At 42.0% G+C, this 24,808-nt stretch overlaps 1 protein-coding gene across 6 annotated transcripts in view; it reads right to left on the bottom strand.

Moving 5' to 3' along the window:
- Window positions 1-719: 719 nt before the first annotated feature.
- Window positions 720-24,808, bottom strand: part of GRM5 (glutamate metabotropic receptor 5) — a 310,218-nt gene continuing 286,129 nt past the window's right edge. For 4 of the 6 annotated variants that reach the window (XM_039342953.1, XM_039342952.1, XM_039342954.1 and 1 more), the window contains one exon: window positions 12,778-14,902. In XM_039342953.1, the coding sequence (XP_039198887.1) occupies window positions 14,059-14,902 (844 nt within the window). In that variant the 3' untranslated portion in view covers window positions 12,778-14,058. Of the gene's footprint in view, window positions 1,466-12,777; window positions 14,903-24,808 lie in introns of those variants that run through there. The other 2 variants (XR_005556659.1, XM_039342956.1) reach the window with 2 other exon arrangements.

The raw sequence follows: 24,808 nt of genomic DNA, 5'->3' as shown, positions 1-24,808 counted from the left end.
AGTGGGTGCTGCCTCTGATATTGTGGTGCTCTTTATTGGTACAAGACAGCACTGATCATGCACATAGAATCTTCACCACGATGAATATATATTATTGTTATGATTTTGTCTCGTTCACTGATGTGTCATTTTGTCGGTTGGTTTTATTTTGATCTACACAAAATTACTATCTCTTTCATCTCTCCCACAGTACAAAACTAAAGTGACTTCAATAGCTTGGGTGCAAGAAAATGCATTAGCGTCATTCAGTCATTGCCTTCAGCTGCCTAGAAAGTCTCCCTTTATAGATACAGCAGCTGGAGAGATGCTGGTGGATATTTCTGAACTGTCAGGCAGGAAACTTAAATTGAACCAAGAGATGTCTTCTGGGCCTTTTTCTGTGGGAGATGTCCTTGGCTGAGCACTCCTAACTCACAAGTTCAAGTGTGTAAGAAATATGCTAAGGAAAGAGAGATCCTCTTCGTCTATCTCAGTGGTTCTCAACCTTTTTAATGCCGCGACTCCCAACCGGTCGTAAGTCGAGGACTACTCAACCGGTCGTAAGTCGAGGACTACTCAACTAGTGCAGCACCGTTTGCAGAATGGGACTTTTGGTGGGCTCAGCAGGGCAGAGACAGCCTGGACAATTCCTATGGGCTTTTGAAAGCCAATAGAATTAGATTCTATTCAAGAGAGTCTATTCTATTGGCTTTCAAAAGCCAATAGAATAAAAGGGAGTAGCACAGCTAAGGAAAAGTGGGAAAAAAATGGCGGACTGCGTTGTTTGGCGACCCCCGTGAAATGGTCGTTCAACCCCAAATGGGGTCCCGACCCACAGGTTGAGAACCACTGCTCTATCTACTCCATGGTGAGAACATGGTGGGAACAACCTGAGTAGGCTCACCTTCTTTCTTAGTTCTGCGGCAGTCTTCCTGTCTAAAATACATGTCACGTATTTCAGAAATCCTTAGGGAGAATTTATTTTCAGTTGCATTAATGCTTTCAACTACTTGCTCCTCCTCCTCCTCCTCCTCCTCCTCCATCATCACCATCACCAATCACCACCACCCTAGGGAAAAATGCAGAGATACAATAGGTGGACAATTTAGTCTTCTATACTGTCTGCAGTCTTGAACTAAATCTTTGTCCAAGAAGCTGAAGCAGACTGCTCTAAGTTTTAGTTGATAGAACTGTACTTTTTGGAATGTGAGTTATACTTTTTGCAAAAAAATACGTTAGGAAAAAAAATCTGGCAATACGTCCAATGTTTTTCAAGCCATGGCAGGTGGATTCATACATTATGTGAATCCACAGTTCGGACTGTGATTTGTTGAACAGATCGGTGTGACTTCACACGCAGTGGCAATCATAAAGTCAGGTTTTATATATAAAGTCATCGTGTCTGGATCTCTAAATTACAGATAAAGCAGACTCAAGCAACCATGTAACGACTTAGATCAACATTTGTTTTTCAAGTGTCAGGGGCCTAAAAGGGAAGAAAAATGAAGAAAACTTAGAACGGCTAAAATCTCCAAAGACTTCAGCAATCTTATTCCGAGAGGTCACATCGGTATATCGCTATCACAGAAAATCTCGCACAGGTATGCTGAAAATTGACAAGGCTTCCTGCAAAAGTCTCATGAGATTTGGGTTGAACGCTTAATTAATTTGGAAGGGGAAACTGTTAGCTTCCTGATGCTTGTAACTATTTTGTTGCCAAAATTGTCTTAGCACAGGGGTAGGCAACCTTGGCTCTTTTATGACTCGTTGACTTCAAGTCGCCAGCTCAGGGATTCTGGGAGTTGAAGTCCACGAGTCTTAAAAGAGCCAAGGTTGCCTACCCCTGTCTTAGCACAATACATGAGCCTGTTAACATGGAGCGTTCAAAGGGAATCAAATGCATTCCCATTGCAAAATTCTACATCGGAATTTCAACACAGAATTTCCCATCAGCCTTGGAAAGCTTATTATTTTAGACATGGGTGGCTAATCTCATGATTCCCTGATCTCTTGCAAAAGAATCTCTTCCTTTTCCTGATCTGTCCAGAGGATTTTCAGCCAGCAAGGTCTCTGTCCACTTTGTGCAGTGAGACCTTGGAACATAAATCTAACCCATAGTATTAGATGGGGTAGAGTCCTTAAGCTGCCTGGTGGCTTTACACTTTATTGCTGACAGCCAAATTAAAGTATTTTTGATAGTGCCCTGATTGTCAAAGAGGCCAGAGGAATTTTATTCCAATGCCTCAGGTTATTATTGCATGTGGTACAGAAATAGCACTGTTCCTGCTCAGGTTTTGTTCAAACGAATGTTTCCGTAAAACAAATGCATTAAGACTGCTGGATAATTCATTTCAGTAGGATGAAAGCAATCTTAAATTGGATTTGGAACTTGTTTTTTATGCCAACTATTTTTTGACTTTTCCACTATGATGATAAGTGCTTATCTGGTTTATTATTATATCTTCTGCTGATTTGGAAGATTCGCAGGTTGTTGTCATTCCATATCAACAGAGGGCCTTCAGTGCTCCAAGGGTGGCACTAACTACTAGGTGTATTCCAGGAGCCATTGAGTTCATCTGGTCAAGCTCCATTTCTGAATGATCACCAATCTGCTCGAAAGCTCTCGTTGGAGTTAGCTGGATAGCACAACATATGTACCAGGTACCAAAGAAGATTCATAATTTATAGTAATGGGGAACAGTGAGGATGGGAGAGAGAGAGAGACGATTAGCATAAAGAGAGTTGCAGGAGACTCTAGTCTATTGCTTCTTTAACTTGTCATTTTTCTTTCTGCAGATAAACTAATAGAAGTAACTAATAGAGGAGTATATTTGTAGTTTAGGATTGAATATGGAGTCCTTGATGCTCTCCAAGCTTGGTTTACAGATGTTTCATTACCCAACTAGGTAACATCATCCAAGATCAGAAAGCACCAAGGACCCCAACTGATCATAGACTGATAAACCACTTCCGTATTGTTATCAAGAAAACTACAGTAAGCATCCATGAAGTCATCTGGACCTCACTTCAGTTTGAAGGAGACTTTATCTTCATCATCCTAAATGGTGACAAAGTCACAGCCCAGGGACTGAGTTATGATGTTTTTATGTAAGTAGGTCCTGTTCATATAGCACATTATACATTATTCATAGTTGATCAGAAGCTAGCAGTTGCTACATTCCCAACATCATCCAAGATCGGAGAGCACCAAGGACCCCAACTGATAGAAGTAAGAATCTCTTACTGACCTATATCCAGAGGTCCTGATTGATTTTATGCTTAATCCTTGTATGGGGTAGTCAAGGAGACTCTGTCTGTGCACTCAACACACTTGGAAGGATTTTTAGCTCTTGTCTACTAAGCTACAGAGAAAACCCAACAGCAATCAAACAAGTAGAAACAGACCTACAAATCTTATTCTATACTATAGACAGGCCTGGAAGTATTCCAATGCACTCCACCAAGCTGCCAGTGTTATTAGCAGTTCATAATTGCTCTTCAAATTCCGGGGTATCTGTTCTAAAGCCATATTTAGGTCTCAGTTCCCTCAAATATTCTATGTTTGGCTTGGAAGCTTTTCCATACATACAGTACTTCTACATTCTCTTTTCAAGGACAGCTGGAGCCTCTGGTTGAATATTCTTTTCTCTGCAGGCATTTCAAAAAGGTTTTCCAGTTTATAATTTTGCAGATATTATCATCAGGAAAACAAGAACAAAGATTAAGACTCTAACCCTTTCCGCGCTTTTGCAGACAAGGGCTCCCACTGGGAAATTACAAAACAAGAATCTAGCAGTTGGAGTTTACCTCCTGGGCCTTACTAATGTCGACTGATAAGTAAGATTGAAGAACACTTGGGAGCTGGTAATCCCACAAACAGGCTAATAAACCACCTGAACTGGGATGATAAAGACCTCAAATATAGGGGCTAGCATCAAAAATCCCCAGCAGATTGAACTGCATCAGCATTGAAATGACAGTGGGAATGGATGTTTTGCTGTCTTTTAATTGTAGCCCAGATTTCCACTGTATTAACAGAATAACAGAGTTGGAAGGGACCTTGGAGGTCTTCTAGACCAACCCCCTGCTCAAGCAGGAAACCCTATAATGGGGGTAGACAAACTTGGCCCTTTTATGACTTGTGGACTTCAACTCCATAGAATTCTGGGAGTTGAAGTCCATAAGTCATAAAAGGGCCAAGTTTGAAGACCCCTCCTCTATACCATTTCAGACAAATGGTTGTCCAATCTCTTCTTAAAAACCTCCAGTGTTGGACAACCCACAACTGGAATGACTCAAAAGCACTTATTGTCTCTTCTTTTCATCTGCACAATCCTGGCTTTGCATCCATGTCTTCATCAATCAGACAACTAAGAGGTAATCTCCAAATGACCTTGGAAGATCATGGAAAGGTAAGTAAGGCTGAGACTGATTAGGACTTGGATGTGTCCATTAAGAAACCTCAGGACTGAACACTACACTGAGAAATCTAAAGAACATCCTAAAGAACAAAACAGTGACAATCCACTTCCATATTGTTATGAGCCGAGGTGGCGCAGCAGTTAGAGTGCAGTACTGCAGGCCACTTTAGCTGACTGTGTTCAGCAGGTCAGCGGTTCAAATCTCACTGGCTCAAGGTTGACTCAGCCTTCCATCCTTCCGGGGTAGGTAAAATGAGGACCCAGATTGTTGGGGGCAATGTAAATATATGTATACATTGCTTACTGGTGTACACCGCTTAGAGAGTGCTTGCACTTAAAGCGGTATATAAGTCTCATAAATAAATAAATAAATAAATCAGGAAAACTACAGTAAATTCCCATTAAGTCATCTGGACCTCACCTCAGTTTGAAGGAGACTTTATCTTCATTATCCTAAACCGTGACGTCACAGGCCAAGAACTGAGTTAAGATGGGTTTATATAAGTAGGTCCTGTTCATATAGCACATTATACATTATTCATATAGATCAGAAGCTAGTAGATGCTGCATTCCCACAACATAATAAGCCTGATTTAATACATGGTCTGGAATTGCCTGTTTAGTTATTTTCCAGCTCAGTGTATTTTGGGAATAATGGGTTAATTCAATAGCTAACTGTGTTGTACAAAAGCAGTCATAGAAACATATTCAATTCTGTCTGTAATTTACTTGGAAGGGACCTTGGTGGTCTTATCAGAAAAGGAAAGATAGGACAAACTCTGCAGGTGTTATCAAAGAAACTGTGGATATATCCTTTCATAATTATAATTCCTTGTAACCAGGTTGCTTCTGATATAACGACTGGAGATCCTTTTTTGTACAGAGCAATCATTTCTGCTTAGAATTCAATGGTTCTGCAACATTTATTAAGGAGAAAGGAGGAACTTAAGGAGAAATTTTCTAACAGTGAGGACAATTACCCAGTGGAACAACTTGCCTTCAGAAAACCTTCACTGAAGGTTTTTAAGAAGAACTGGACAGTCACTTGTCTGAAATGGTGTAGGGCAGGGGTAGGCAACCATGGTTCTTTTATGACTTGTGGACTTCAAATCCCAGAATTCCCGAGTCAGCATGGCTGGTTCAGGAATTCTGGGTATTGAAGTCCACAAGTCATAAAAGAGCCAAGGTTGTCTACTCCCCGGTATAGGATTTCCTGCTTGAGCAGGGGGTTGGTCTAGAAGACCTCCAAGGTCCCTTCCAGCTCTATTCTGATTGATTTCAGAAAAGCTGTTTGTTGCAGGATTTCATTGCACCAACCCCATCAAAAATTAGAATAATAGTTACAGCAGACTGTTCATTGCTTCAAAATAATTAGGTTTTTGAATATATAAATACATTGCAATTCTTGTTTCTAAGTCACAAGATACCACCAAAGCTGACACAGCCAGACCATAGACCTCTTCTATATTATTGCTAACATGACCATGATGTCCTCTGGGTTCAAATTTGCCTTGGTGGATATTTTATTTTCACCTTACAATTTGAGTTATTAAAATACTCCTAACATACTCATAGCTGTTCTGCTTTTCTGAATGTAAGAGCATCTTTACTGGATCAAGTCAAAGATATATCTTGTCCAAAATCTCCTTCTTTTGGTGACCAACCAGAAGTAGGGAGAAATACTTTTTTCTTGGCTGTTTCATCCCTCAGATACAGGCAATTCAGAAATTGCCTCTGAATCTGGACATAGCATGATCAAGGCCTATTGATAGCCTCAGTCTCCACAAACTTGCAGTCCCACTGCAAAGAATCCTCTCTCTTGTCCATCTCATGCAGATGTGCTTCATATCAGTCACACCAAGGTTTCCACAGCTGAACAAAGTATTTTCATTTTTTCAAGCATAACTCGGGGCCATTTAGTTTGATTCAGTGACTATCTTCTGAAGGCATCTTAAAAAACTGTGGGTGACCTTTGCATCAGAAGTCATAGGCATGTTTATCACAAGATTAGGACACAAATGGTTTAAACTTGCAACTATGATGTGCCAAGAGAGAGTACAAGGGTGTGTGAGATATCACACTGTACTGCTCCCCCAGATTTTTTTTTTTAAAATAGACAATTAGAAATGAAACAGCAGACTGGGTTGAAGCATTTCTCCATAGTATGCTATCTGGCAGGATTTTATTTCTCTTGAAGAAGTTTATTCAAGAGTGATCTTCTACACCAGGGTCTTCAACCTTGGCCCTTTTATGACTTGTGGACTTCAACTCCCAGAATTCCTCAGCCAGGCACGTTGGCTGAGGAATTCTGGGAGTTGAAGTCCACAAGTCATAAAAGGGCCACGTTTGAAGACCCCTGTTCTACGCTTCCTAGACTTACTATATCTGACAGCAGAAATGTAGGTAAGGAACACAGATTCTTTGCTCTGTTGAGTGGATTTTTCCCTTAGCCCAGATAATGGTAAATCTATCATAGTTCTGAAATAGTATTGACCATTCTTCCAGCTCATTTGTTGGGCTGCAAAAATATGGATGATCATTAGATGGCCACAAAGAGCAAGGGTTTTCTGTATCTTTTTGGCTTCCATCTCGCTCTGTATTATGGGGTCCTTGGTGCTGACTAAGCTTGGTAGTCTTCTTGCAGATGTTTCATTACCTAAGTAGATAACAACATCAGAGAGTAAGCCCCACTCCCTTCTAGCACTGAAAATGTCACTCAGTTGGGTAATGAAACATCTGCAAGAAAACAGCCAAGCTCAGAGAGCACCAAGGATCCCACGGTTCAACCCTGACTACAAATATTCTCTTCTGTTGGTAGCTCTGCATGAACTGCCTCTTTGCAACTGTATTCTTCACACTGAATTACATTCAGAAAGAATCGCCGGCTATTTGTGCAATTGGCTGAAAGCATGAATTAGCCCTCACGGATGCAACAGTTCTAAGTACCTTAAGAGACCCTCTTATGTTTCTGATCAAAGGCAGGGATTTTACAGGATGTGTGCCTCTGAATTTATCTGAGCACTTGAGGAAAATGAATTAAAAGACGCTTGTTCCTGGGGAGGAAAGCTGTGGCAAATCTAGACAGCATACTAAAAAGCAGAGACACCACCCTGCCAACAAAAGTATGTATAGTCAAGGCCATGGTTTTCCCAGTTGCAATGTATGGCTGTGAAAGCTGGACCATAAGAAAGGCTGAGCGCAAAAGAATGGAGGCCTTTGAACTATGGTGCTGGAGAAGACTCCTGCAAGTCCCGTGGACTGCAAGGCGTTCAAACCGGTCAGTCCTAGAGGAGGTCAACCCTGACTGCTCTTTAGAAGGCCAGATCCTGAAGTTGAAACTCGAGTACTTTGGCCACCTAATGAGAAGGAAGGACTTGCTGGAGAAGAGCCTGAAGCTGGGAAAGATTGAGGGCAATAGAAGAAGGGGACAACAGAGAATGAGGTGGCTGGATGGAGTCACTGAAGCAGTAGGCGTGAGCTTAAATGGACTCCAGAAGATGGTAGAGGACAGGAAGACCTGGAGGAACGTTGTCCATGGGGTCGTGATGGGTTGGACATGACTTACAACAACAAGAGCAAGTCAAACATCAAAGGCCCAGTCAGAACCAAATGTCTCTTCCATACCTTCAGAGGCTAGTTAATGCAGTGTCTCCCAACCTTTTGGGTACCAGGGACCGGTTCTGGGGAGAAATCTTTTTCCGTGGACTGGAGAGGCCATGATTTTGCATGCTGTCTGCATCCCACAGATGAGCCTTTGCTTGTTTGCGTGGACCGGTTGCTGGCATGCCATGGACCAGTGCTGGTCCATGGACCGGGGATTGGGGACCCCTGAGTTAATGGATTCTACTATGAGGCATTAAGAGTTGAATAACTAAAAGTTGGGAATGTAAGTGAAATCTACATATCCGGGAAACAGCCTTGCTACTTCAAAGCAGGAGTTCCACACATTAAGCCAGGGGTCTTCAGACTTAGCCCTTTTATGACTTGTGGACTTCAACTCCCAGAAGTCCCCAGCCAGCGTGCCTGGCTGAGGAATTCTGGAAGTTGAAGTCCACAAGTCATAAAAGGGCCGAGTTTGAAGACCCCTGCAGTAAGCCATTGTCTGCATAGCATTTCTGACTAGACAACACACTATTGCTTATAATTAATCCCAAGGTTAATCCAGACTGTTACAGGTAGTTCTTAATTTACAATAGTTCATTTAGTGGCTGACTAAAGTTACAATTGGTACTGGAAAAAAGTGACTTATGACCATTTTTCACATTTACGACCATTGCAGCCTCCCCAGGATCCTGTGGTCTCAGTTCAAACACTTGGCAACTGACTCATATTTATGACGGTTGCAGAGCCCAAGGGTCACATGATCACCTTTTGCAACCTTCTGACCAGCAACGTCAGTGGGGAAAGCCAGAAGCACTTAACAACCGTATCACTAACTTAACCTTTGCAGTGATTCCCTTCACAACTCTGGCAAGAAAGATCGTAAAACGAGACCAAGCTCACTTAACAAATGTGACAATAGAAATTTTGGGCTCAGTTGTGGCGGTAAGTCAAGGACTACCTCAGTGTTTCCCAAACTTGACAATTTTAAGGCATGAGGACTTCAACTCCCAGAATTCCACAGCCAGCAACGCCGGCTGTGGAATTCTGGGAGTTGAAGTCCACATGCCTTAAAATTGTCAAGTTTGGGAAACACTGGACTACCTATATTCTTATGCCTGAAACATCCATGATCCTCCAAATATAAGAGGGAAATCCTGCAAAGTTGATTAAAAGACACCCAGGAATAGAAGGTTGGATCAAAGGTGCTAGTGCAGTTTTGTGTGTATTTGCTTAACGATTAAGCTCCTTCGATTGCAGCATATTCCTATTCAGAATAAATAGGTATAAGACTGTAGCCTCAGTTATACTTAAGTAAAATTACTGAAACCATCGAATTTTATTACTAATGACTAAAATAATTCATAATTGTCCATGATAGAATACCTTATGCTGCTAAGCTTGAAATTCTTTGTTTGGATAGTTTAGAGCAGGGGTGTCAAACTCAATTTCATTGAGGGCCGCATCAGCATTGCGGTTGCCCTCAGGGGGCTGGGTGGGTGTGGCCAGGGTGGGTGTGGCCTATTGCATGGGTGTGGATGGAGTGGGTGTGGCCTACTGAGTGGGTGTGGCCAGCTCTACATCGTTTGCATCAAGGATGCCTGTGGGGGCCTGGGCAGGAATGGGACAGATCTGAGGGTCTCTGGCAGAAGGGGGTGGGACCGGGGCAAGCGCCAAGGCATGGTCCATTTCTTCATTCCTCACAAAGGGTGACACTTCCCCAGCATGCACCCACAGGGCGGGGCCGACATGGCAGGGGCTGGTTCCTCGCTGTTTCTAGACGGCCCTGTGGAGCTAAGACTGAATACGTTTCAGCATAAATGGCCACCACAAAATTGTACATTGGCTCCTGGCCGGCCTGGGCCAGGGCCAAGGCAGCGGGGGCCGTTCCCTCACTGTTTCCAGGATGGCTTTGCGGGCCATATGAAACCACTTCGTGGGCCGCATCTGGCCCCTGGGCCTTGTGTTTGACATGTCTGGTTTAGAACTATGACACTTGTCGCCAGATTTAGGTATTGCATACAAAATTGTACACAGTAATGTCCTATCTGCAATGTTTTAAAGTTTTAATCATAACGTAACACGCGTGAACAACCGCTTTAAACTTGATTGTAAAAAAACTGATTTTTTTGCAACAGAGTTGTCAAAATTGGGAATATCTTACCCGATTCAATTGTCTCAGCTACTACATTTCACAGTTTTAATTCCAACTTAACTTCTCTGGACTTCACTCCATATTTAAGAGGTTCCTAAGGGGATGTGCGTAGGTACACTAATGTATCTTTGACTGTTTTCATTTTGTTTGTTAATATAATTAAAAAAAAAAACTTATATTCCTTGCTGGATGGAGATTCTGATGAAGCCACCAGAGCTGGGCTGAAAGCTCAGGATGATCTCTAGATGTCATGAAAAAAAAAATATTAAAAACCTTTGCTGCAATTTAGGGGCTGTTTGGGGTGTTTCTTGCAGTCCAGATTTGATAGCTCTAAATGTCCTCTGATCACAGCCGAGCTGGAGAACACAAGGAGACGGAGGCTGCTCTAACGAAACACATGTTTAATGTCGTTCTCACTCAAGAGTTTCTCCTGCATTTATGCATCTGCCTATCTCTGTAACTGAGGACATCTGTTTAGCCAATGATTTTTTTTTAAAATTAATATTTGTAATTTCTCTGCAGAATGTATAAATTGCCGCACTCTTCTTTGTGTGCCAGAGGCGATGATCACGAGGAAGGTTTTATGGTGAACTTGAGCACAGCTGGCACCAGAAGCTGGCAGTGACGGGCAGTTGCTTGGGGCCCACAGATGTTGAAACGTTCCTGCCAGTAATATGATGATGGTCTCTCTGCTCTGCTTAGGAAAACAGGGGCTGTTGGGAGACCTCCTTATGCATTATTTATTCACAGGTTCTGAATATAAAGAAGAATAGGAGTTTAGCATGCACTTTATCTCCCCGGAACATCTGCCAAGGGGAACCAACATCAAAGCAACCAAAAGCTTTTAGGTCAGGAAACATAAAATGTGTCTTGCTAGGAAGCTAGGAAGCATTGCCAGTTGTAATAGATGTTGGAAATTGTACTTTAGCAACACTTTGAAGAGACCTATCCCGATGGATATTTTACACCTCCTTGGAACCCTTGCACAATCTGTGCCGAAGTACAACTGTAGCAATATATAAATAGTCCTCAATTTACAACCATTCCTTTTCCAAATTGCAAAGTTACAACGGCCCTGGAAAAAGTAAACTTATGACCTAAGCTCACACTTATGACCGTCACATCTTTGCGGTGACATGATCACAGTTTGGGCACGTGGCAACGGACTCACATTTATGACTGATTGCATCGTCCTGTGGTCAGGTGAATGAGGCTTACAGCCATTTTTAAATTCTGGCAAGGGGGAAGCTGGATTGACTTAACAGCCATGTGATTTTCTTAATGACTGCCTGCAATGATTTGTTTCATGACTGCTGTAAAAATGATCTTAAAACCAAGCACACTTATGACTCCAATGGAATACAACACATAGTCCAATCCCAACTCTGGTCACAAGAGGACTAGCTGTAGGTCAAAAGGGTTAGCTTAGCTCAGGGATAGGCAACCTTGGCTCTTTTATGATTTGTGGACTTCAACTCCCAGAATTCCTGAGCCAGCATGGCTCATCATGGAAGCCTCTCCCTTTCCCCTCAGCATGGCTGGCTCAGGAATTCTGGGAGTTGAAGTCCATGAGTCATAAAAGAGCCAAGGTTACCTATCTCTGGCCTAGGCCGCTTTATGACTCGTGGACTTCAACTCCCAGAATTCCTGAGCCAGCATGGCTCAGCATAGAAACCTCTCCCTTTCCCCTCAGCATGGCTGGCTCAGGAATTCTGGGAGTTGAAGTCCACGAGTCATAAAAGAGCCAAGGTTGCCTACCTCTGGCCTAGCTAGATGGTGCTGTTCCCCATGTTTAGATGATATAAAGCCGGGGTCTCCGATCTTGGCAACTTTAAGACTTGTAGACTTCGATTCCCAGAATTCCCCAGCCAGCCATGCTGTCTGGAGAATTCTGGGAGTTGAAGTCCACCGGTCTTAAAGTTGTCAAGTTCGGAGACCCATGATATAAATGGAAAATGCAGGAGAAAGGTTTCAGTTTCATTTAAAGGCAGGAGAGCCGATGTCTTGCTGAGGATAAAATTCTCCTTATTCAGCTAAAGGCTCAAATCGGGTCTAATTTAGCAGCTCACCACCTTGTAAACCTTCTGTCCCAATTCTGGACCATATGAATCAAACGACTTTCACTATATTAAAAACAGCAACCTATAACATTAATGATGGATAATTTGTGTGACTTGATTCCCTGACCTTGGGGATTGTTGTGCACGTCTAAACCGACAAGGGCCAGGAAGGCCAGCGAGCCTGAAAAGTTGGATCGTGAGCCAAATGCCTGTTGGAATATCCTTACAAAGTTGACTCCGAATGTAGGGGTGGTGGCGGTAGGGATGTTGAGGGGGAAAGAAGGGTCCCTAAGAAAGTGTTTAAAACTGTGAGGAAAAATGACGGTTGCCTCATATTGCAATTTCTTCTGCGGACGGACAGAAGGCTGACTGGCACGCTCATCAGCCAATCGGAAGTAATCCTGGGAACAGCCCCAGCCATACTTTATACCAGTGTTTCTCAACCTTGACAATTTTAAGGCATGTGGACTTCAACTCCCAGAATTCCACAGCCAGCAAGGCTGGCTGTGGAATTCTGGGAGTTGAAGTTCACATGCCTTAAAATTGTCAAGGTTGAGAAACACTGCTTTATACACTTTTTATATCCCCTTGGCTTGTCTCCCTGTTAGAGACAGTTGTTCTCCTCCTTATGACTGAAAGACCTTCCTTCTTGATAGAAGTGTCCCCTGACAGGGTTAATGCAAGAGCGTCTGTAAAAATATGCATTACCCTTGGGAACCTAGCAATCCTTATGCTGCCCCACATCATTATAGAAAACGAATATTCAGCTCAACGTATGTCCTGATCCGGGAATTACAAAACAGTATTCCAGAAAATACTATTACTATATTGTTGTTATTATTATTATTATTATTATTATTATTATTATTTTGTGATTTTTTTTTCTTTTTTCTTTTTTTTTTTGCTACTTCGTTATTGATTGGCAACATGGTGAAATAGTCAGGAAAAAAAACAAACCAACCACTCCCAGAATGCTGTCATTCTGGAGATGATAATATCCCACGATAATAAAAGAAAAGAAAATTGATACTTAACTGAAGAGAGATCGTTTTTTTTCCCTCCCTCTCTTAAACGTATCTTCAGATGGGAAGTTATTCTAGAAAAGCCCTCTTTGAGTGCAGCCGTGTGCTGCAGTGTGTTAATTTACATTTATCAATGGGCAGAGTGCTGCCAGCTTAGTCAACAGTGTTCCGTTGTGACAGAATATATTACTATCGGTTGAGATCGTCATTAAAAAAACAAACACTTTCAACTGAAAGGGGGAAAAAAAAAGAAAAAAGGAGTTGGTCCTTTTGGTCCCCGGTCTGGAGTTCACTACAAAATGTACATTCAAGATTTTGGTCTTCCGTGTCTTGAAAAAAAAAAAAAGATCAAGGTTTACTTCTGGATTAAGGAATCCAAGTAAACAAACACTGGATCACTTCTGGTCATCTACCTGCTGTTTCTCTCCATCTCCAGTCCCCCGTTACTCGCTGTTGCAAAGCACTTGGCAAGTAAGTGATGTAAGAGATGTCCTGTCAGCCCTCAGGAATAAATGCAAAGTTTCTTTTTTTTTTCCTCTCTCCATTGAAAAGCCCATGTTTTTAAGGCCACGAAAAATCTGCTAAAAAGTTCTGTCGTGTATGTATGTGTGTCTGTGTGCGTGCGTGCGTGTAAGTTTAAAAGAGCATAACCCATCTGTTGTTTTTTACTCTTCCCCTTGCATCTTTTCATCCCCCCCTCCCCAAAAAATGACCCATTACTCTCATTGTGTCTGTAAACACTGGAGAACTGGGAGGAGGCTGGGCTTCGTCTCCTTGACGGAGCCGACGCTGTAGAAATTCAAAGTTGACTTCAACTACATTCACAAGGAAGAAGAACTCTGCGTGTAATCCCTTATCGTCAGCGAGTCGTATTTCGGCGAAGACGGCATACAGACGGCGGATTCCGATGCAGGAGAACTGGGAGAAGCACTTCCAGAATCCACAGAGTCCCTGAATGGAGAGGGAGGCGTCAAAGCCACCAACTCTTCAAGCTCGGGCTTGGCAACAGCCGGGGTTTCCGCCGAAGGGCCTTCTTTGACGCTTCCACACGACGGTTTCCTGCTTGACTGAGATGCTCCGTTGACCTCAATGGCAGGCAGGGGCTGGATCTCTGCAAACGTGGTCATGGCGGTCGGGATCTGGATCTCCCTCGGAATCAGGTAGGAAGAGCACAACGGGGTGGTCACCATCGGGCCTGGCGTGGCGGTGGAGAGCATCATGGAGTTGAGTTCGCTGATGTTGGCCGTGAATCGGGTCACCACGCTGCTGATTTGCTCCATCAGGGAACCTTGGGAAGAACTGCTCCGTTGGGTTGGTTCCGTCTGGAAAGTCGGAACATCATCTTCAGTCCGGCTCAGGGAAGCAGTTCTCTGGCTGACTGTACTGATGGGGGAAGGAGTTTGAACCCGATATTGAGCTGGGTAGTGTTCTTCAGCTTCGGAGACATCATAAAGAGTTTTGGCACTGGATTCGGGGAACGTGGTGGCGATAGTGGCGCTACTGCCCTGCCGGCTGCTGTCTGTGCTTTTAGAGAAGGGTTTGATCACCGCGGTTTGGTTGGGGTTATCTTTCTTATTGATATGGATTGAAAGCCTCTGCCAGAGATGGGCCCCTCGGCTTGTACTTTTTTCATTCTGGGCCCAGGTGACCGATTTCCCATTGGAACTGCGGCACAAAAGAGAGAGAGAGAAAAAGATAAGAATTTGGGACTTGGAGTTAGAAGACGTCCTAAGACGTTTCTTGAGGAGCGTCAGAATCATCTCTGGGGGAATCTTTAGCGCAAAGTCAGTGGTTCTCAACCTGTGGGTCGGGACCCCATTTGGGGTCGAACGACCATTTCACGGGGGTCGCCAAACAACGCAGTCCGCCATTTTTTCCCCCCTTTTCCTTAGCTGTGCTACTCCCTTTTATTCTATTGGCTTTTGAAAGCCAATAGAATAGACTCTCTTAAATAGAGTCTAATTCTATTGGCTTTCAAAAGCCAATAGGCATTGTCCAGGCTGTCTCTGCCCTGCTGAGCCCGCCAAAAGTCCCATTCTGCAAATGGTGCTGCACCAGCTGAGTAGTCCTCGACTTACGACCGGTTGAGTAGTCCTCGACTTACGACCGGTTGGGGGTCACGGCATTAAAAAGGTTGAGAACCACTGTGCTAAGTTGACAAGGTAACACTTGCAAGGCAGAATTAAAATACAGGGTTAGGTCCTTGATTCAACAACCATTTGTTCAGCAACCGTTCAAAGGGGAACGGCACTGAACAAAGTGACCCACACGTTTACGACCATCTGCAGAATCCCCATGGTCACGGGATCAAAATCCAGGCGCTCAGCAACTGGAATGTAGTTACAATGGTTGCAGCGTTCTGAGGTCGGCTGATGGCCATTTGTAACTTTCACAGCCAGCATCTGGCGAGCAAAGTCAAGATGGGAAGCCAAATTTGCTTCATGACCATGCGATTCACTTAATAACTACATTGATTTGCTTCACTGTGGTGAATAAAGGTCATCAAATTGAGCATGATTCACTTAACAACTGCTTAGCATGCTTAGCAATAGTCCCGGTTGTGGTCGTAAGTTCAAGGAATACCTGTGAATACACATTTATAGACAACTGGAATAAACAGATACAGAAATAGACAATCCTCCTCAAAGCACAGAGATGTGGCAACAGAAGTGTGGACAACAGATGCTATGACATGGTTAGACGTTGACCGTGACAGAGTTGGTGACTGTATTTTCACCCACAGTTTGGCGCAGGGAATCCAGAATCCAGATAGTCCTCAACTTACAACCATTCGTTTAGAGACCGTTCAGTGTTACAGTGGCACTGAAAAAGCAACTTATGACTATTTTTCACACTTTCACACAACCACTGCAGCATCTCCATGGTCACCTGATCGGATGCTTGGCAACTGACTCGTATTCGGATGCTTGGCAACTGACTCGTATTCATGATAGGTTGCAATGTCCTGGGGTCATGTGATCCCTTTTTTGTGACAAGCAAAATCAATGGTGAAGCCAGATTCACTTAACAACCATGGTTACTAACTTAACAACAGCAGTGGCAAGAAAAGTCGTAAAACGGGTCTGTCTTTCTTAGAGGCAGAAACGTTGGGTCCAATTGTCTTTGTAAGTCGAGTACTACCAGTATCACTGTGTGAGATGAAGGCTAGGCACCCTACGGTCTCCCTTGAGATTCTCAACAAGCATAGTCATCCCACATGCTTTTTCATGAGGCAACTGGACTTTCTTGGGTTTTTCTATGAAGACGTTTCGCTTCTCATCCAAGAAGCTTCTTCAGCTCTGACTGGATGGTGGGTGTTATGTATTGAATATATATAAAGTTGTGTTAATCCCTGCGAAAGTGAAACTAACTTAACTCCAACTGCTTGTGAAGTTAAAATGAAACTAACCTTGATGACCCTGACTATTAACTCCAACTGTTTTGGAGGGAAACTTTGAACATTCATATTGGGCGGGTTTTTTCTAGTATTGTGATTGGCTAAGGCCCTGTGGGCTCAGAGTATAAATGACAGGCAATTGCCTGCAATTCTCCAGTTCTAGTTTGAGTCAATAAATAATGTTGTAACTATGTCAGTCTGCTCCTTGCCTATTGAAGCCTACTACACAATAGTGGGGAATGGAAGGATGTATATTGCGCTTCAGTTTGAAATGCAGACAACACAGACTCATCCCCAACAGCTTGCACCTGTGTTCAACAGTGAAGGGACACGGGGCAGAAAACATCCTGCAGCCAAGAAGGCTCCACACGTTTGTGCTACTCAGGTGATCCTCCAGGTGGCTTCAACGATTCTCTAAAAGAATACAAATGACCACCTGTCTGCCGGGAATATAAATCCTTCCATTCCCCACCATCCAGTCAGAGCTGAAGAAGCTTCTTGGATGAGAAGCAAAATGTTTTCAAAGAAAAACAAGAAAGTCCATTTGCCTTCTGCTTTATAGATTCAGCATATTGCCACCAACAATCTGGGTCCTCACTTTACTGACCTTGGAAGGATGGAAGGCTGAGTCAACCTTGAGCCATTTAAAATTGAATTGCTGGCAGTGGGCAGAGTCAGCCTGCAGTACTGCATTCTAACCACTGCGCCACCGGGGCTATAAATAAATAAATAAACAAATAACTTAAATTCTTGACCTGGATGACTGAGAATCCCCACAGACAACAAATGTAGTCATTTTAAGAGCTGAAATCCATCTGTTTGGAGGCTACCTCAGTCAGGAAAGGCTGGGCTAGTTTTTTGCTTGGAAACCTCAGTGAAAATTAACCCACCATTTCTCTTTTTTGAGCTGCTTTTTTTTGTCAAAAGGTTTCTTGTGATATTCAGCCCAAACAAACACTGGTGCAAATTTAGTCCTTTGAAGTAATAGAGGACAAATACTTGTCTCTCATCAAATCAATCACAAACATTATTATGACCGAAGGGTAGCAAATAAATAATTCTTTCTGACAGCCCTTTAGATATTTGAAGTGTGGTGTCACATTTTTCTTTCACGTGATCCACGGCAAAATTGCCATCATTCTGATTGTACACAGGGTGTGTTGTTTTCTGCTATATTCGAGGAAACATCAGGAATGAGGAAAAAACCCTGTTTAAATCAGCAGAGAAAATTCTACTTTCATACAACAGTATAAGGACTTGTTTTATTTTGTGGTCCAACAAGTGATGGCATCCAGATATATTTTAAATTTATTTATCTGTTTATTCAATTTATGTGCCGTCCATCTCAAAGAAATGACTAGGCAACACGCAATCATCAAATCAATTAAAACCAAATTACAAAGACAGCACAAAAGAAAATTAAGAATATACAGCAATCAAGAAAATTATCAGTAGATGTTAACATAATCAGGAAATGTGGCCCTGAGCACATTTATACCCCCCAGGTATTGTCATTTAAAAAGAGGAAATTTTAAAAATGAAATCTAAGCAAAACATTTAGGTATGCATGCCGCCTTTTGTTAATCAAAAATAAAAGTGGAATAAAAATGTAATAGTAAAGGAATGGAACAACCTGTCTCCAGAAGTGGTGAATGCTCCAACACTGGAAGTTTTTAAGAAGAGACTCGACAGCCATCTGTCCGAAATGGTATAGGGTTCCTGCCTGAGCAGGAGGTTGGACTCGATGACCTCCAAGGTCCCTTCCAACTTTATTATTATCATTCATCGCACAGTCAGCCAGATGTTCAGACTGGATTTGGCATTTTGTCTACCTATCGAGTCCTTACCCAGGACCTGGGATAGGCAGATGTGGATGTTTGATGGTATTACAGATATCGTCGCAGGATGGAAGCAGTTCCTAGTAAGGCCGCCTTTTGCAATTGACTAATAGCGAATTTGTCAATGCCAATGGTGTTCAAGTGGTGCTCCAGTTGTTTTGGGATTGCACCCAAGGAGCCTATCACTATTGGTACTACCCTTGCTTGCTTTTGCCACAGTCTTTCTATTTCTATTTGTAGGTCTTTGTATTTTGTTATCTTCTCCAGTTCTTTCTCTTCTATTCTGCTGTCTCCAGGCACTGCCACGTCCACTATCCAGACTTTTTTGTCTTTCTTATCGACAATTGTTAAGTCTGGGGTGTTATGTTGCAGGTGCTTGTCTGTTTGAATTCTGAAGTCCCAGAGCAGTTTAATTTTATCATTTTCTATGACTTTCTCTATTTTATGATCCCACCAGTTTTTGCTTACAGGCAAATGATATTTTTTGCAGATCTTCCAATGCACCATTGTTGCTACTTTGTCATGCCGCTGCTTGTAGTCAGTCTGTGCAATCTTCTAGCAACAGCTTACCAGGTGGTCCACTGTTTCTTCAGCTTCCTTGCATAGGCGGCACTTACTGTCTGTTGCTGTCTTCTCAATTTTGACTTTATATGCATTTGTCCTTAAGGCTTGGTCTTGTGCAGCCATTATTGTTGTTGTTGTTGTTCATGGCCAATGAGCTGCATTCTTTATATATTCAACCTTGACACTCAGCTAGACAATACTTTTCCTATTATCTACATTAGGGGTCCTCAACCTTGGCAACTGTAAGACCTGTGGACTTCAACTCCCAGAATTCCTCAGCCAGCCAATTCTGAGGAATTCTGGGAGTTGAAGTCCACAAGTCTTAAAATTGCCAAGGTTGAGGACCCCTGATCTACACAAAGTATCTTGGATATTTCACGTTAAGCATGCCCTTGGTGCTCTCTGCTCTTGGTTGTTTTCTTGCAGACATTTCATTACCCATTGATGACTAGAATGGATGATGTAAGCCAGTTTGGTAATGAAACGTCTGCAAGAAAACCACCAAGCTCAGAGAGCACCAAGGACCCCACAGTTCAACCCCGAGCTGCAAATATTCACTTCTGTCAGCATGCCTTTTTTCTTGATTTTCAGATAAAGGTACTGAGTTTGACTCTTGGCGACTTCATGGTCATGTCTGTCCAGTTTACTTGGCAATCCTTTGACACCTGTTTGGCGTTGTCTTCTTCTGAGATATTTTCTCAGCTTCCTAGTCTGATCTGTACCCCTCGATTCTTTTTTCCTGGTGACTCCCCATCCAATTATGAAGCTGGTCTAACTTGTTGTCTTTTTGAAGATCAGTCAAAGCCAGAAAAGTTGCTGCCCTCTGTTGCGACCAATCCTTGTTTGTCAAGATGAATTTGACTCATTTGCTGCATGCGTATGTCTCTGTCATCTTTGGACAACCATGCAGAAGAGGTTAGCTACTGCTATCATCTGGAACGCTTTTCTGTCTTTCCAATCTAGCCTATAGCATGGTGATATCGTGGTAATCTCCTGTCTATATTCTAACCATATTGATCCAGCTTAGCTTTTCAGATAGGTAAGGTTAGCGAGGCTAGCTAAATTAACTAGTAAAGTTAGCTAATCCAAGGTTAGCTAAGTGTTGCCACCTGATTATTGCAGATTTCAAGAGAAGAATCTTGTCCCCCAATCCTCTGTTATTTTATTTTCCTCCTATCAAAACTACATTTCACAGTTATTTCTGGGGGAAAGGATCAGAAAAATGCTTTATTAACATATTAAAGAATACAGCATTACTCGTGTCGGGAGTAAGGTATTCTACTCAACATATTCTGCATATAAGTAATATATTGAGTGATTGACTAATGAGATATTATGCACCGTAGGTATGACATTACAGGGAGGTTCTCGACTTACGACCACAATTGAGCCCAAAATTTCTGTTGCTAAGCGAGACATTTGTTAAGTGTGTTTTGCCCTACTTTATGACCCTTCTAGCCACAGTTGTTAAATGAATCATTGCAAGTGTTAAGTTAGTAACGTGGTTCTTAAATGAAGCTGGCTTCCCCATTGAAAAAGGTGATCACGTGACTCTGGGACACTGCAGCGGTCATAAATATGAGTCAGTTGCCAAGTGGTTGAATTTTGATCATGTGACCACAGGGATGCTACAATGGTCCTAAGTGTGAAAAATGGTCATAAATCACTTTTTTTTTCACTGCCGTTTTAACTTTGGCTGGTCACTAACTGAATGGCTGCAAATCAAAGACTACCTGTATTGGCTTTTCCACGTCTGAAAAAGTCATAAGACACCCCAGAAAGTTGTTCTCTTGTGTGAAAAGATTGCTTTGTGGAGCTGTTTAAAGGGAATTTGTATTATTATTGCTGTTAGTATTATTAATTTGATTTGCATGGTTATCTGATTTCATCTAAGTGATTCTGGGCAGCTCATAACAAATAGAAACAACAATCCAATAAAAGCAAGTTAAAAACCAATATACAGACATATAAAACCATCGACAATCATTTATTTTGTTCTAACCATCCTTGTAAAGCTTTGCACAAACTTCAGATTGGGTCTTTGCTCTGAGAAGCCAACCAAAGGCTGGAGAATGAATACTTAGCATTAACCTTTACACAAACTAATACACACACACACACACCCACACACACACACCCACACACCAAGGAACAAATATCAGAGGCATATATCCTGTGAAATCTCTAGTCTTTCAAAAGGTTGCTAGCCTTTAAAAAAAACAAACATTTCCAGGAGATTTGCTGTATACTCTCTAACCCATAGCTACACACAAAGCTTGTTGCAAAATCAAGGCCAAACAGAAACACACAGATATAGACATTTTGTGTTATTCCATTGCACATAAATAAGGGGAAGGGAGAGTTGCAAAAAATCACTATTTCCTTTACTGTAGGTACTTTAGCTTCACCCAATTCTACACTGAGATTACTCTGTTTTAGTCAGTGATTATCATATAAATAAATAATGGCATTGTGGTTTCTTGAGATAATTATTTCAGGCATCCAATTAATTCCCTGAAGTCAGAGACTACAGATACACATACAGTAGGGATAAAGAGATTTGGCAATCATTTACTTTTTCTTCTAATAAAGTGGTTTTTTTTTCAAAAAGAAAAAAGAAATTTCAAATATTGTAGAAAACAGTGCTGGGAATTACAGATCCCAATCTTCCTTGCAGCAAATTGTTATAATTAAGCTTATACAGTATACGTTTATCTAACTTTAAAAGCAGGGACAATTGAATTTGGAAAATGAACATATAAAACACTGTATGATCCAGTGGACAAGAAATTTTGGGTATAATGTGATGTTTGAACAATGGGAGAATATGTGGATAAAAGGCTTAAAGTTCACACTAAATTCTAACCTAAAAGAAAATTTTTACAAAATGATTCATCGCTGGTATTTAACATCAGATAAGTTATCTAGAATGTATACAGGTATTTCAAACGAATGTTTGGAAATGTAAAGGCAAAGAAGGGACATTTTATCATTTATGGTGGAGATGTGATAAGGCAAAGAAATGATGATAATGATAAAGTTGGAAGGGACCTTGGAGGTCATCTAGTCCAACCCCCTGCTCAGGCAGGAAACCCTATACCACTTTGGACAAATGGCTGTCCAGTCTCTTCTTAAAAACTTCCAGTGTTGGAGCATTCACTGCTTCTGGAGGCAGGTTGTTCCACTGGTTAATTGTTCTAACTGTTAGGAAGTTTCTCCTTAGTTCTAAGTTGCTTCTCTTTTTGGTTAGTTTCCACCCATTGCTTCTTGACCTGCCTTCAGGTGCTTTGGAAAATAGCTTGACTCCCTCTTCTTTGTGGCAGCCCCTGAGATATTGGAACACTTCTATCATGTCCCCCCTCCTCCTTCTCTTCGTTAAACTAGACATACCCAATTCCAGCAACCATTCCTTATATGTTTTAGCCTCCAGTCCCCTAATCATCTTTGTTGCTCTTCTCTGTACTCTTTCTAGAGTCTCAACATCTTTTTTACATCGTGGTGACCAAAACTGGATGCAGTATTCCAAGTGTGGCCTTACCAAGGCATTGAAGAGTGGTATTAATACTTCACGTGATCTTGATTCTATCCCTCTGTTAATGCAGCCTAGCACTGTGTTGGCTGTTTTGGCAGCTGCAGCACACTGCTGGCTCATATTTAAATGATTGTCCACTAAGACTCTGAGATCCCTCTCACAGTTACTACTATTGAGGAAGATACCCTCTATACTATACCTGTACATTTGGTTTTTCTTGCCTAAATGTAGAACCTTACTTTTTCCCCATTGAATTTCATTTTGTTAGATAGCGCCCAGTGTTCAAGTTTGTCTAGATCCTCCTGTATCCTAAGCCTGTCTTCTGGAGTGTTGACTATTCCTGCCAGCTTGGTGTTGTCTGCAAATTTGATGAGTTCCCCATCTATCCCCTCGTCCAGATCGTTGATGAAGATGTTGAAGAGCACTGGGCCAAGAACAGAGCCCTGGGGCACCCCACTACACACTTCCCTCCATGTATATGCGGTTCCATTGAGGACCACACGGTGATTACGGCCAATCAGCCAGCTACGGATCCATCTGGTGGTGATGCTGTCTAACCCGCATTTTTCTATCTTATCAAGTAGTAGGTTGTGATCTACTTTGTCAAATGCCTTACTGAAGTCCAAGTAAATTATATCCACAGCATTCCTCTGGTCCACTAATTTTGTCACTTGGTCAAAGAATGCAATAAGATTTGTCTGGCATGATCTGTTTTTGACAAACCCATGTTGGCTTTTAGTAATGACTTTGTTTGCCTGTAGTTGTTCGCTGATTCGTTGTTTGATTATCTTTTGCAGAATCTTCCCAGGTATTGAGGTCAGGCTGATAGGTCCGTAATTTCCTGGGTCCTTTCCCCCCCCCTTTTTTGAAGATGGGAACTCTTTTCCAGTCCTTTGGTAGTTCCCCAATGCTTCAGGATCTTTGAAAAATATAGTTCAATGGTTCTGAGATCACATCTGCCAGTTCCTTGAGAACCTTGGGGTGTAATCCATCTGGTCCTGGTGATTTGAACTCGTCTAGGCTAGACAGGTGTTTATTTACCATTTTCTTGCCTATCTTAACTTGTATTTCTATTTTGTTTTTTATGGCACTATTTTTGATAGGTTGGTCTGTTTTTTCCCTTTGTGTAAAGACAGATGCGAAAATATTGGAGTAGGATTCATATATTAATGGAGAAAATTCTTAATGTGAACATAAACATTAAACCAGAAACTTTCCTTCTGGGTCTAATGGAAAGAGAACTGGAAAATAAAATTGGAACTCTGATTTTATATATGGTAACTGCAGCAAGATTGCTCTATGCACAAAAGTGGAAGGATGCCTCGATTCCCACTATGGATGAATGGTTACAAAAGCTGGTGGAATTAGCAGAGATGGCCAAATTGACTGTGCTGATAAAAGAAAAGAACATAAGTACTTTTGTTTCTGATTGGAAACCGCATCTGGACTTTGTGCTTGAGGTCGAAAAAAATGATACCATGATTTTGGGTTTTACCGATTAGACTGATTTGCCGATACAGAAATGGCTAGTGCATACTACCATAGAAATGTAAAAAGCTGAGATTTGATTTTAATCTCTGATTTTACTGCAACAGAGAGAGTCGGAAGTCAATGGCTTTGATTTCTTCCCCTCCCTTTCTTCACACCTTTTTCCGTTTCCCCTTTTTCTACTGCTGTCCCCTACTATTTGCTTTTGTATTTTCACATTTTATATAATAAATGAATAAAACTAAATACCGTATTTTCCGGCGTATAAGATGATCCCTGACTTCGGAGAAGATTTGCATGGTTAGAAAGTTGTCTTATACGCCGGAAAATACGGTAATAAAAAGAGCAGGGACAAGCACATTTTTTTTGTCACTGAAAATTGAAAGAGAAAGAGAAAGGGAAGGACATTCAGTGACATCACAAGATTGGCTAGGACTGAAATTAATGCAGTTCTTGTATGCATGTACAGCAGTGGTCTCCAACCTTGGTGACTTATAACCGTTTTTCACACTTACAACCACTGCAGCATCAGATTCAGAATAGAGCTGGAAGGGACATTGGAGGTCTTCTAGTCCAACCCCCTGCTCAAGTAGGGGATCCTGTACAATTTGAGACAGGTGGCAGTCCAGTCCCTTCTTAAAAACCTCCAGTGATGAAGCACCTACAACTTCTGAAGGCAAGCCGTTCCACTGCTTAACTGTCCTCACCGTCAAGAAGTTTCTCCTTAATTCCAGGTTGCTTCTCTCCTTGAT

This window comes from Crotalus tigris, unplaced genomic scaffold (genome assembly GCF_016545835.1).
Source record: "Crotalus tigris isolate CLP2741 ecotype Arizona unplaced genomic scaffold, ASM1654583v1 scf7180000017828.1554129, whole genome shotgun sequence".
Classification (NCBI taxonomy): Eukaryota; Metazoa; Chordata; class Lepidosauria; order Squamata; family Viperidae; genus Crotalus; species Crotalus tigris.
This window is presented reverse-complemented; position numbering and strand designations above follow the sequence as displayed.